Source organism: Chelonia mydas, chromosome 1, assembly GCF_015237465.2.
Source record: "Chelonia mydas isolate rCheMyd1 chromosome 1, rCheMyd1.pri.v2, whole genome shotgun sequence".
In the NCBI taxonomy this organism is placed as follows: domain Eukaryota; kingdom Metazoa; phylum Chordata; order Testudines; family Cheloniidae; genus Chelonia; species Chelonia mydas.
In genome coordinates, this window is record NC_057849.1 from 148,650,506 (window position 1) to 148,665,192 (window position 14,687).

Sequence of the window (14,687 nt, forward strand, 5' to 3'; positions counted from 1 at the left end):
TGGATATTTGTATTAATTGATTATTCTTGAGAACACTTGCTTTAGGTACCACTTTTCCCTCCGAATCAGTACTGACTCAACGTCCCAGTACTATTCTTGGTGGCACTGTCCTGCTGGAGGAGAGGTCTTTTGGGTGAGAAGTAAAACTAAGGTCTGGACCACCTGTGATCATTAAAGATCCCATGGCAGTTTTCATAATAGTAGAGATATGTTACCCTTGGTGTGTTGGTCAGTTTCCAATTCAGGCAAGTATCTTCAGCCTACCTAAATTTCACACACACACGTCCTCCCTTCCCCATTTGAAGGGCCCAATCTCCAGAGCACCTTCAGTTCGCCTCTGAAGAACATTTAGATGGCACAGTAGTAAAATACACCTGAGCCCTCTCTTCACTATAGCTTCCATCTGTGCTACCACCGATGGAGTAATAGATTATGGAGCTGTGGTGAATTGTGGGCTCACGATTTGCCATTGCAGATGCAGATCTAGAAAGGTCCCAAACAAAAGGCAGCTAGCGCTTTTTTCACCTAATACTTGTTGCAGATCTGGAGCTGATACATAATAATGTTATGAATACTGCTATATAATAATTTTAAGAACACTGTGACCGGTCAGGAAATGTAAGTTATTGGACATTGGGGTTACTGGAATGTTTATTATACACTAATAAGGCTCAAGTTCAGTGGCTCTGTACAGGCAGGTGAGACAACAGCTTTTCCTATAAGAGCACCCCAGCACCCACTTGAAAGAGTGGTATCCTTCGAGAGTGTAAACTGAAGTGACACCACTGTTTTGTGGCAGGAGATGAGAGATCAAAGGGTGTTAAACAATGAAAAAGTGTCTTGATCCCTGTGAAGGGTGATGAGTCTTTGGGGCTGTCCGGAGCGTGTTGTGAGCTTTGAGAGACAGGCTCTGTGGAAGAGTCTATAGGGAGCTAGTCCTTCCAGGATCCCCGTGTAGAGGACAGTTAAACACCTGGTAAGCTAGACGTGTGTAGTGTGTTTTAGAGCTTTTAAGATATGTTTTCTCTGAAGTGCTTGGGTTCTAAATAAATGAAACTTTGCTTTAAGAAGGTCGTTTTGTCACTGATTTCTATCATCATCACCCTGGAGAGGAAAGAATTGCAGGGTTTGGACATAAGTCAGACCTGCTGAGGTAAATCATGGTTGCAGCCCAGGGCCTGAGAGTGCAACAATCACATGATGCCACCCTGAAAGACTGGTGATGCCTCGAGGTCTGAGAGCTAGAGGGGATGAGCGTGGACAGACCAGGAAGAGTCAGAGGTGCAGTTTGCCCAGTAACTGAGACAATTCCAATTGCTCTCGCTGTTTGTTAGCTAATATTCTTTAAAGCTGCCATATTGATAAGGAGGTGTCCACATTGCCTTTATAACCTTCAAACTTCATTCATCTGTTAGAAAGTGTGTGCCACCATCCAATAGCAGTGGGTGTCGCCGCCACGTAGGAGGCCAACTAAGAATTAATGGTCTTAACTTTTGAAGCAGCATTTCACTTTGGGCATTTGAAATACTTGAATTACTAGATGGGTTCATTAAACTGTTACATTATTAGGTTGGCAGCGAGCACAACGAAAGCCACAAATACCCTTTTTCGTTCTCAGCATGAACTTTGTTAATGATTGTCTCTGCTAGCATAGATAACAGTTTATAATTGCTATGGACTAATTTAAATGACATCAGCTCCCTTGATGGTGGAGACATCTGTGGAGTCTTCTCAGGATGAGGGGTTTTTTAACCATATGAAAGCAAACAAAGTGTCAGGCCTACTGGGGTTTCTGCAAAGGAGGGTTGTGATGAGACATATATCTAATAATCTGTGAAAGGTGGCATTTGGTTTGAGAAAATGGATGAGGTCTTTTCTGAAGCAGTTTGCCCATCCCTGCTGAGAACATGATCAGTGATGACCGCTATTATGTTAATTTCCAATAGTGCTCCAGTCAGGATCAGAGATCCATTATGCGAGGTGCTGTACAAACACGTCAGACAGAGTCCCTACAGTTGGAAAAATAGTCATTTGAGGAGGCATAGGCTCTGACACTGGGAAGCTACACTTCTCTACCCATCTGCTGGTGTTTCTTGCTCTGAAAACTCAGAACTGTAATCCACCATCTTAGGGTTTAGCAGCAAAGTCCTGAGCCCAGTCCAGTCTACAACTTTCACCATTTCTACCACTAGTATTGCTGAACTATAAATTATTGGTCTGTTTATTTTTCCAAAAGGAGATGATGCCTAGGTTGTGGCCCACAAAGGCGTAAAAAGCAGGACAAAAGGTCAGAAATCTACTCCCGTTCCATCTTAACCTTTTTCTAAAATAGATTTCCTCAGCAACTGGTCTCCAGGTTCCCAAGTACCCATAAACCATAGCTAAGATTTCTGCAGTGTTTTTTTGAAGCCCTATGGACACGCCGTAAGGGATTCAGGAATTCAGTGCTTAATTTGTAATGAAAGAGGTGCCAGGGCTCAAACAATTTTTTGACATAACTGATGCAGCAAACGAGGTACCAGGGCTATGAACTGCCAAGCCTAGAGATGCCAGTGCTCAGCCCTGCCACAAATTAAGCACTGCAGGAACTTGTATGCACATGGCAAGCTAGTGAAAAGTGGCTGAATGGGGAGATCAGTGTTACATTATGAGAGAGGTTAAACTAGGGAAACCTTGGTTAAAACTTTCAAAAGTGACTACAGCTTTCAAGTGCCAATTTAAAATACCTTGAGCCTGATTTTTCAGAAGAGCAGAGTGCCCACGCCACCTACTGAATTCAAGTGTCTCAAGTTGGGCACCTGAAAATTGTCATACAAAATCAGAGGCTGCTTTTGTTCTTGCACTTAGGCTATCAAACTGATTTCCTGGTGTTTGCTAGCAGTTCAGCCCAGGTCAGCATAAATGAACCTGCCACCTCTGATTTATCTCACCCAGGCAATCCTTGCAGATTGATTCTTGGAACTGGCTCCAATCCCCTTCCCTCTGAAGGCCGGTGAGGACTGAAGTGGGTGGTCAAAGCTAACACATTTCCCCCAGGGGAATGCGTTACCGTTATGTTAAGTTCACAGAGAGACACCAGCTGAAGCCTGTCCTTGTCCCTGCCTACTTACACTCTGACAAACCACATGGGAAATGGTGCAGTGGGAAATGCAGAATGAGGATCAGCTTTGAACTTCAGAAACTCTCACACAGTTAGGGTTCCCAACCCTCCAGGATTGTCCTGGAGTCTCTAGGGGCTTGTCTGCACTAGGCGCCAGATCGGCGGGCAGCAATCGATCCAGCGGGGGTCGTAGCATAGATGCGACTGCTGAGTGCTCTCCTCTCGACTCTGGTACTCTACCAGAACGAGAAGTGCAAGCGGAGTTGACAGGAGAGCGCCAGCTGTTGACCTACCGCAGTAAAGACACCACGGTAAGTAGATCTAAGTACGTCCACTTCAGTTACGCTATTCACATAGCTGAAGTTGCGTATCTTAGACTGACCCCGTGCAGTAGTGTAAACAAGCCCTAGAAATTAAAGACTGATCTTTCATTAAAGATTGTCGTGATGAAACCTCCAAGAAAAGTCCAACCAAAATTGACAACCCTATCACCCAATGATCTTTAACCAACTCTATAAGGGCACTGGTGCTGGAACTAGCTGTGTGGGGGATGCTGCTGCACCCTCTGGCTTGAAGTGGTTTCCATCATATACAGCAGCAGTTCTCAAACTGTGGGTCAGGACCCCGAAGTGGGTCACAACCCCATTTCACTGGGGTCGCCAGGGCTGGCATTAGATTTGCTAGGGCCCCGGGGCCTAAGTCTGAGTCCCAGGGCCAGGGGACAAAGCTCAAGGGTTCAGCCCTGAGTGGCGGGGCTCAGGTTACAGACCCCCTGCCCAGGGCTGAAACCCTTGGGCTTCGGCTTTGGCCCCGCTGCCTGGGGCAGGCGCAGGCTTCGGTCCCCCCCCTCCCGTTGTTGTCAGGAGGGGGTGGCGCTGCAATGAATTTGAGAACCCCTGAGCGGGTTTACAGCGGGGTTCAGTGGCTCTCAGCACTCCCCACGACACAGGTTGTCCCAGCACGCGGTGTAGGGGGCTGTGGAGGGACCTACAATAAAGCTCCTAGGAGGCGGGGGGGCTGCCCCTGCCCCTCATTCCCCAGCGCCCCCCCCCCCAAGCAGCGCCGCAGAGGAAGAGGTGGTTTCCTCTCCGCTGGGGCTGACCCAAGCCCCTTTGCCAGCGCTGCAGCTGTCTCCGCTCTGCGCCCCTGCCGCTACCGGGCGGCGGCTGCTGCCCACGCGGGTGCCTGCGCCAGGGCCCCGAGCCCGCTCCCGCGTCCGGGGCGGCGGCGGCGGCGCTCCCCAGGCAGGCCCCGGCGTGCGCAGGGGCTGGGGGCAGGTGGCCGGGCCGCCGCAGCAAGCGGGACTCCCCCTAGCGGGCAGCGCTGCCCCCGCGGCGAACCCGGCCCGAGCCCCGCGGGAGAGGCCGATGGGCGGAGCGGGGGGCCCTGCCCAGCCGGCTGCCGCAGACAGATAAGGCGCCCGGCGCGCCGGCTGCCGGCACGGGCGGAGATGAAATTCCCGGGCTCCGTCCTCGTCTCCCTGCTCCTCTTCGTGGCCGAGACGGGCACCGCCCTGTACCTGAGCAGCACCTACCGCGCGGCGGGGGACCGCATCTGGCAGGCGCTGACCCTGCTCTTCGCCCTCCTGCCCTGCGTGCTGGTGCAGTTCAACCTGGTCTTCATCCACCGGGAGCTGAGCCGGGACAGACCCCTGGTGCTGCTGCTGCACATCCTGCAGCTGGGACCCCTTGTCAGGTGGGTGGCGGGCTGCTGGCCCGGGTGGGCAGCGTCCTGCCCTCCCGATTTACTTCATTTAAAAGCATCGCCGCTCCCTTCCAGCCACCTCCCCTGCTGCGCGCCAGCGGCTCCCCCTGGGGCTCGCAGAGCGGACGAGTGCGCGGGTGGCTGGAGCGGAGCTGTCCCTCTGGCGCTCTGGAGAGCGCATCTTGTTTGCGGCAGCTTTTTCTTTTCTTAGCGAGCCCTCGGCGTTTGTGCATAGTATACTCGTGTCCAGCTGTGTGAACGTTTGCAACGTACAGCACACATTGGCATGTGTTACATTTGCGTAGTCTTCAGCTTGGTGGTTGAGATACAGCTGAGGTTCCTGAGATGGAAGCACAGTTGCCTTTGTGTATAAGAGACACCAATTTAGAAACATTCGCTCTCTTTACACGTCTCTGTTGTGTGGATATAGAGATGCGTGTGTGTGTGTGTATAGAATTTTTGTATTCTGCGTGTGTGTGGTACAGCCATGTTTATCCATATGAACTAGCTCTGTGCCTGTTGTGTGTTTCTTTGCACAATCTCCCCCTCCCCAAAACAGCCAAAACGTTAGTCTGTTGTATTTCTATAGCTATTCTATCATAGGTGCTCGAACTGGAGTTGCAGGAGGTTTCCATTATATACAGGGTTTACAGTTTGGTTCAATGGCTCTGGGCACCCCCACTATAAAAAATTATTCCATCCCCCCTGTATTCTATTGGTATGAAGCTGACTGAGGCTCCTTTGTGCTTATGCACCTGCATTAATCAAAGTAACACTAATGCTGTAGAATATGCTTTAATAGTTATTTTGTCAGTCTCTCAGGAACAGTCATGTTGCTGTCCTGAAAGCAAACACAGGGAAAGGGTGTGGTATTTGCTAACCTGCAGAATCCACAAATCTTAAGACTTAACACTGAAGAAAATAGGTTGTGAGGTCCCCCCACAGAGGCTGGAAATAAAAAAGGAAGGCCAGGTGGCAAGCAAACAGTTTTCTCTCCTATACAGTGAGATCCTTACTGAGGCTATTTGTTTAGATGGAATCTAGAAGCTGTTTTCTCTTTGTATAGACAAGGCCCATTTCTCTAAAGTTGCTTGATTCTTTGTGAAGATAAGCAGTTTGATAGTTATAGTGACTGGGTAAGTTATATCTTACTGCAAATTTCTGCAACATAGTAACATAGATCAGATTGACTTCACAGGAAGAAAGGGAAACTCCTAGTGTGGCTTAATTTAAATGTTTTATGGTAATGATTCCATTCATATTGTAGTATTTATAATTCTCAAGGGTTTCACTTCTTCCAGAAGGTGTTCTGTTTGACAAGAGAGCCCAAAATTCCACTTGAGATATTGAGTTGAAAGTGCCCTTTGAAACAATATTAGAAAGAAGAATATTTAGATTTGAGTTTCTCCCATCGACCCAGGGCGGTTTAGACACCGCAATAAGTCAACCTAAAGTATGTTGACGCCAGCTACATTATTCACGTAGCTGGAGTTGCATAACTTAGGTCGACTTAACCTCGTAGTGGAGACCTGCCCCAAGTTCTGCTACAGTACCAAGCTCTGCCCATTTGAGAAGTCAGAATGAGACGCCACTCTCACTAGTTCACGGTGACGTACAGCATATGATGTGTGCTCTGCTGGGCACTTTCAGTTTGGCTCACTGGCTGTTGCCCAGTTCACATTTTGAAGGTTTTCTTTGTAATCATAAAGGCTAGAGATTTACTTTCCTCCTTTTATTTATTTATTTATTTATTTCTAAATGAAAGCTCAGATGCTGGAGCACAAGATGGCAGCCACCTGGAAAAAATACTGCCTTGCCCAGCTACAATGATCTAGCCTTGTTTGGTTCCTGAACATGACAGAGTAAGTATACTTTATATACCTGCTTCTTGTCTCATCCTCAGTACCACCTATATAGCTGGACATTTGCTATCACAAAAGTAATTACAACAGGGACATCATACAGCTAGTAGCCTTCCCGTTCAGGGAGAGAATGTTTGTGTTATGAAAGAGCATATACTTGCCTTTTGCCAATTTTATTTTTCCCCTCTGTAATAGGAACAGTTTCTCTATAAGTACTCAAAGTGATTTGTAGAGTAATATTGCCAATATCACACAGTGACCTGACTCCAGTCTTTGAGATATAGGCAAGTCTGAGAAAGGAGACATTTCAATGTAATTGGCTGGGACGAAGTGACGGCAGGACCCTGTCTGGGATTTCTGTGGCACTTCAGGTTGATGCCATGCTTTGTGAATGCAGTTATTCCTTTGAAGGCTTGGAAAGGGTAGTTACACTTATTTAGAATTTTCTTTTTTGAAATGGAGACACTTTAACACCTAAACTGAAGGAGACTATAAAAGCAAAGTGACTTAAAAGCATTTCAGTGGAAGGTTTAATGTTCTTTTCTGGAGAAAACCTCAAATTACACTTTGGCCAAGTAAAATCTCATCCCATTATCCAATTGTCTCTTTGTTCTGTGTTTGTACAGACCACAGCATAATGGTACATGACTAGGGCTCCTATGTACTATTGCAATACAGATAATTAGTAATCGGAGCTATCACTCTGGGATTCATGAAATTCTCCCTTTATTATTTGTACCATAGTGATCAGCTCTCCCAAACATTGCCACAGGTGGCACCCAAGAAAAAAGGGACTAGATCCACAAAGGGGTCACAAGCATTGCAATGTCTAAATGTTAGGCAGCACACTGCCTACTGGAATCAACAGCCCCAAGTAAGGAGCTCAGGCTCTCTATATATAAGACAATCAGAAGAGTGTTAAGCACCTAAGAATGAGATCTACAAAAGCTAGCAAGCTGAGCAGGAAGCTGCCTAAGCTAGCCAATAGGAAATGCAGAGGAGAGTGGTGTGTGTTAAGGCCACACCCCTTAAGGGACTTAGACACATAAGTCTGGGCTGGAGGGAGGTGTCTCCGTCTGCTAGGGATTCACAGCCAATTTTCCTAAAGTTAGGTGCCTAAGCCTTTTCTCCTGGAGGGTGGGAAGGAGTTCCTCCCCTCCCTTATAACTTTTAGCCCAGTGGTTAGAATATTTACTCAGTCTGTGGGAGATATAGGTTCAAGTCTCCCATCTACCTCATAGGGAACAGAGACTTGAGCCTGGGTTTACCACATGTTAGGTGACAGCCTGAACCACTGGGTTATGGAGCTTTCTCAGGGTTGCCTCTTAAAGCTGTTCCACTTTGTATAAATAATTCAATATTCATTGGCTCAGGGACTGGAACTTAGGTCTCCCATCTGAGTGTCTGTGTGTGTCATTGTCCTGTGACAGTTGGCTCCTTTCTGTCTGATATGAACTGTATCTGTTACAGCAAGTACAATATGTAGGATGGGATTTTCAAAAGCACTCAGCATGGCTTAACTGTGTTCCCATTGAAATCAATTAGAGTACTACAAGCTTCAGTGGGAGTAAAATTAAGCCAATATAGTGTACACTCCACCCCTACTGTTCATTAAGTTCTAACATGGGCCTAGAAGGGGGTCAGAGTTCTTACAAGTCACTGGCTCATCAGGTTGGCATGGTTAAGGCACATCAGTTCCCTAGCCAACAGTTCACAATGGTGTGATGGGGCCAGCATCACATCCAACCACCTTTGGCTTCTCTAACCCCATGGAGCAGCTAGGTGAATGGAAGGTGGCCTTTCAGCATGAGATCAAGCAAGTAGCAAACCCACAACTTTCAGGAGTGTACCTGAGCATCTTAACCAGTCAGCTACCACACCTCTTCTAAAGTGGGTGCTTGGTTACAAATTGTCTGCAGCAGGGACTGCCTCTACTTACACAGTAATAAACTATGCTCTTGCAAGAGGCAAAAAAGGATAATACAAAGGGCTTTTATGCAAAACACTGGTGATCAAATCCTGGTCCATTGAAGTCAGGGGTACAAAGTTTTTGGTACTGAACACAATAGAAAGAAATTAAACATTTTGTTATGTGCAAAACTGTATCTACATAAACACTGACAGAAAAGAAACAAGGAATTCACTACAGTTGGGTGGTTTTCCCATTCCATGAGAATTTTCGAGATATTGAAAATTTTTCTGCTCCTGAGCTGAGATGAAAAGTGAAAATGTCTAATTTTCATTATTGAAAATCCAAAAATTTTTTGGATTAGGTCAGTCAGAATGTTTTGTTTCAATAATTCTGAAACGTTTCATTTCAATTTTGACGTTTTAGTTTATATATATATATATTTACCTTAAATTAACTTTCATTTCAAAACGAAAAGTCATTTTGAACCGAAAATGAAACCTTTTTAATCCCATTTCAACAATTTAGAAACTTAAAAAAACGAACAAAGAGGAAATTGTTCAAAAGCTACCCTTTTCTGCAAATAGTCTTGGTATCAACAAATCAGCATTTTCCAACAAAAAATTTTTTTGCTGAAAAATTCCCCTTTGGCTGTAAAATTCACATACTACAACCAGAGAAATGCCTGCTATACCCAAACTTAAATGTGGTGAACTGCAAGAACAAAAGATAGGCTGAAATTTCCAAAGGCTCCTGACAATTTGGAAGCCCAATACCCACTAAAATTCATGGGAACTGAGTGTCCATATCCCACAGATGATTTTGAAAATATAAGCCTGAATCGTTTATTAAGTGTTGGAATTTAGGCTCCTAAGTTACAAATGGGTGCTTTTAAAAATATTACCCAAAGCTAAGCTTAGTGCAGAGTTAGCTGTGCTTTTTGTAGTGATTAGTCTAACTGTGCTTATAGTGTACTTAGCATTCGTGTGTGACTTTTTTCTGCATTTGCTGCCCCCTGCTACTAACACTGGGGTCGGTAGACTAGAAGTTGTGCAAGGGGAATGAAGAAATGCTGCTTACTTTCTGCCTCATGGGTTGCTTGTGATTGGGACAGGAGCTAGTTCTGTGTGGAGGAAGAAAGTAACTCAGGCCCAGATCCTCAAAGGTATTGAGACACCTATCTCCCATTGAAATCAATGGGAGTTAAGCACGTAAATATGTCTGAGAATCTGGGACTCAGTCTCCAAGTGGAAGGATTGCAATAATGTTCTCTCAGGGGTGAGGGCTAGAGGTTAATTGCATTTTACTAGAGAAAAGGTACAATTAATGCTTTAGTGGTGGTACACAGAAGCACACCCTTCCACAGGTATGGGCAGTCGGGTTCAGAGCATTTGCTGTCATGTGTTGCCTTAGTTGTGGTTCTGATAGGGAAACAGCATATCAGTTTATTTAAAAACAAGACTCCTAACCCCACCCCTGTCCCTGCAAATTAGAGAGAATTCCAGCACAACCCAGATAGCAGCAGTTTTATGTTGCTTCTTTGAATATTCCTGGTCTACCTGACCAGCAGGCACTCTTCAAAAGCCTAAGCTTTTCTACAGTTTATTGTTAAAATGTTTTATTTGGGACAATGGTGCATTCTAAGTCATGGGTTGCTTTTTTAAAACATACAGACTTTCCAGTCAGCTTCTAGCTCTAACAGAGATTACTCTCTGGAGTAGTCCACTGGAATATTAATATTAATATAGTCATAGTTTGCTTACCAACAGAAGCCCCTTCCTATCTTGCTGCTGACAGGGCTCAAGGGAGGAGAGGCCTCATCACTGGGATAATTTGAGCTCTTCAGTGTATTTTCTAATTGGTCATTTAAAATCATTTGTCTAAAAAAAGCTAAAAATGGCTGAGAACTTAAAAACTGGATGGTAACAGCCTACAAATTCAGTGATGATTCAACCTGTTGATGACCCATGGCTACAGTTCTATGGGAAGTATAAGTGAGGGTGGGCAAATGAGTGTGTGGTGCTGGGAAAGTAGTGTTACATTGTGCGCTTGGCAAATGTGGGGTATATGCTGCAATGAGGGGCTATATGTGTTTGGGGGTTTTTGTGGGTCCTGGTTGTGTTGTTATGTGGGTGATTTTGAAGAATGGTGGCAGTTGAGCCAGGTATTCCACTATCTATGCAGTCTCCCTCACACAACCAATGAAATTGTTGCATGCAAATTAGCTGTAGAGTAAGGATGGTGATTGGTTGAGTTACCTGAGATTGCACAATGGTGTAGGATTCTTGGAATGGTATAGATACAGGCCTTATTGTAGCTGAAAACCCATGCTGTTGCATAGGTATAATTCATTAAGTCAAAATGGCTGAGACCTTTAAAAAATAGATGTTAACAGACCACAAACCCTAGTGATGATTCAGGCTGGTGATATTCTTAACAAAAAGAGGTCTCCACTATGCATGTAGCTGTTTCTATTGCTTCACAGTGACTCTCAGATATTCTAGGCCTGAGTAACAAGCAGAGAGAGTGACAACCCTGGAATTTTATTATAGATAAGGCTACATTTACGTCATGGAGGTCATGGAAGTCACAGAATCCATGATTTCCAGAGACCTTCATAACATTCTCTGCTTCAGCCCTAGGGGCTGCGGGACTCTGGAGCTGGCAGCCAGTGAGGCCCTGGCAGGATTCCAGCGACAGGCAACCGCAGCAACGAGCGACCCCCTGCAAAGTTCCAGCAATAGGTGACAGACTCCTGAGGGGGCCCTGCTCAGGGTTCCAGTGACAGGCAACAGCCTCACGCGGGAAGAGAGGGACCGGTTGGGCGAGTGGCTGGAGTGTCCCATTTTCTCTTTGGGAAATATGGTCACACTGCAGCTCCCAGCCACCGTGGGCAGAGGGGGAATCCTGCAGCTCCCAGCCACCATGGTTGTGGGGGAAACCATAGAGCCGCAGCAGCAAAAGTCACAGACAGTTCATGGCTTCCGTGAATTTTTGTTTATTGCCCTTGACCTGCCCATGACTTTTACTAAAAATAACCATGACAAAATCTTAATCTTAATTATAGATACTGAATTGTAATAGTAGTAATCTCCATTGGCTGTGGGATGTACTGGTCAGATAATGCACCTGGCTGGCTGTTATGACTCCTTGCTTTCAGGTTGGGATATATAATTCCCCATCACAAATCTAGAACTCAGATGACAGCTACTTATAATTTGGGTCATTAATACAAATCAAAGGCTCAATCCTGAAAATGCTTACCCCAGTGAGTAGACTCATGGATATTAATGTCACATCAAGAGGACAACTCACCATTATGAGTGGGGCCCTACCAAATTCACGGTCCATTTTGGTCAATTTCATGGTCACAGGACTTTAAAGATCATCAATTTCATGATTTCAGCTATTTAAATCTGAAATTTCACAGAGTTGTAATTGTAGGGTCCTGATCCAAAAAGGAGTTGTGGAGCGGGGTGTTGCAAGGTTATTGTATGGGTGGGTTTCAGTATTGCTACTTTTACTGCCTTCAGAGCTGGGCAGCTGGAGAGCAGCGGCTGCTGGCCAGGAGCCCAGCTCTGAAGGCAGAGCCACTGCCAGCAGCAGGGCACAAGTAAGCATGCGATGGGATGGTACTGCCACCCTTCTGAGCTGCTGCTGGCAGGGTGCTGCCTTCATGGCTGGGCAGCTGGAGAGCGGTGGCTGCTGGCCAGGTGCCCAACTCCGAAGGTGGAGCTGCTGCCAGCAACAGCACAGAAGTAAGGGTGGCATGGTATGGTATTGCCACCCTTACTTCTGCACTGCTGGTGGTGGGGCGCTGCCTTCAGAGCTGGACGCCCGGCCAACAGCAGCCACTCTCTGGCAACCCAGTTCTGAAGGTAGCACAGAAGTAAGGGTAGCAATACTGTGGCCCCCTAAGATAACCTTGCGACCCCCTGCAACTCCCTTTTGGGTCAGGACCTCCAATTGGAGAAATGCTGGTCTCCCCCGTGAAGAGGGATAGCTCAGTGGTTTGAGCATTGGCCTGCTAAACCCAGGGTTGTGAGTTCAATCCTTGAGGGGGCCATTTAGGGGATCTGGGGCAAAAATTGGGGATTGGTCCTGCTTTGAGCAGGGGTGTCATAAATATAAAGGGAAGGGTAAACCCCTTTAAAATCCCTCCTGGCCAGAGAAAAAAATCCTCTCACCTGTAAAGGGTTAAGAAGCTAAAGGTAACCTCGCTGGCACCTGACCAAAATGACCAATGAGGAGACAAGATACTTTCAAAAGCTGGGAGGAGGGAGAGAAACAAAGGGTGTGTGTCTGTCTATATGCTGTCTTTACCGGGGATAGACCAGGAATGGAGTCTTAGAACTTTTAGTAAGTAATCTAGCTAGGTACATGTTAGATAATGATTTCTTTAAATGGCTGAAAAAAGAATTGTGCTGAATAGAATAACTATTTCTGTCTGTGTATCTTTTTTGTAACTTAAGGTTTTGCCTAGAGGGGTTCTCTATGTTTTGAATCTAATTACCCTGTAAGGTATCTACCATCCTGATTTTACAGAGGGGATTTCTTTACTTCTATTTCTATTAAAAGTCTTCTTGTAAGAAAACTGAATGCTTTTTTCATTGTTCTCAGATCCAAGGGTTTGGGTCTGTGGTCACCTATGCAAATTGGTGAGGCTTTTTATCCAACATTTCCCTGGAAAGGGGGGGTGCAAGTGTTGGGAGGATTGTTCATTGTTCTTAAGAGCCAAGGGTCTGGGTCTGTAGTCACCTAGGCAGATTGGTGAGGCTTTTTACCAAACCTTGTCCAGAAAGTGGGGTGCAAGGTTTTGGGAAGTATTTTGGGGGGAAAGACGTGTCCAAACAGCTCTTCCCCAGTAACCAGTATTTGTTTGGTGGTGGTAGGGGCCAATCCAAGGACAAAGGGTGGAATATTTTGTACCTTGGGGAAGTTTTGACCTAAGCTGGTAAAGATAAGCTTAGGAGGTTTTTCATGCAGGTCCCTACATCTGTACCCTAGAGTTCAGAGTGGGGGAGGAACCTTGACAAGGGGGTTGGACTAGATGACATCCTGAGGTTCCTTCCAGCCCTAATATTCTATGATTCTGAATCTGTATAGTATAGGGTAAAAGCACACACAAGACCAGATTTCACGATTTGTGATGCATTTTTCATGGCTGTGAATTTGGTAGAGCCCTAATCATAGCACAGTAAAGTTGGGAAATAAATTGATTATCAGAGAGCAGGGCACAGTATTAGCAATTGTGAAAATGGGCTTAGAATGTTAATAAGGCTATTGGAAAACCCTTGATTTTTTTTCTATCACTCTTTATCTGTTGATTTACTTCCAGGTGTGTGGAAGTTTTTTACATTTACTTTCATGCGGGGAGATTTGAAGAGCCTTATGTCAGCATCACCAAGAAGAGGCAGATGCCTAAAGATGGACATTCAGAAGAAGTTGAGAAGGAAGTGGGCCAGGCTGAAGGCAAACTGTTTACACATAGATCTGCATTCAGCAGGGCATCTGTGATCCAGGCTTTCCTTGGCTCTGCGCCTCAGCTGACACTTCAGTTGTATATATGTGTCCTGCAGCAGGAGATCATGGCAGCTAGAAGTATGTACAGTTTGTGTTCTATCCATATATTGGTGGGAGTGAGAGTTGGAGGGTCAGAGGTTACTCTCTGCTGAACTGCCTGCCGTTGCCTCAGCTGGAGGAACGGGCTTGAAACAACTTCATTTGCTGGGCACATTCCAGTGGGTTTCAGCGAGCTGTTACTTTGTACTGCACCCAGGTTCTCCTCTACACCATCAAATTTTGGATTAAAGCACTTATTGTGGCGTCGTCTGGGTGCTGCATAAAAAGCAATATTGTAGATCACATTCATGGCATGATAAGGAGACAAATTATTTGGAGACAGAGGAACTGAGCTATATTTAAGGAGAAAAAAATTGCCCTGTGTTCCCCATTAAACACTTGGCCTGGGTATATGGTAGAGCATATTTTCCCCATGCTGGAACAAAGAACTACTACTTTAAGAAATAAAATAAAATACATACAGAGACACCTGAAAGGCTTTCTTCTTCCTTAGCTGTTGCCAAAGTAGATTCTGCTTCTGCTATGGCAC

At 45.6% G+C, this 14,687-nt stretch overlaps 1 protein-coding gene across 3 annotated transcripts in view; it reads left to right on the plus strand.

Annotated features, from left to right (window-relative positions):
• The first annotated feature begins 4,480 nt into the window (after window positions 1-4,480).
• Window positions 4,481-14,687, plus strand: part of XK (X-linked Kx blood group) — a 28,815-nt gene continuing 18,608 nt past the window's right edge. The window contains exons 1-3 of one of the 3 annotated variants that reach the window (XM_037902202.2): window positions 4,674-4,795; window positions 6,575-6,666; window positions 13,914-14,176. In XM_037902202.2, coding sequence (XP_037758130.1) covers window positions 6,659-6,666; window positions 13,914-14,176 — 271 coding nt within the window. In that variant the 5' untranslated portion in view covers window positions 4,674-4,795; window positions 6,575-6,658. Of the gene's footprint in view, window positions 4,796-6,569; window positions 6,667-13,913; window positions 14,177-14,687 lie in introns of those variants that run through there. The other 2 variants (XM_037902194.2, XM_043538032.1) reach the window with 2 other exon arrangements.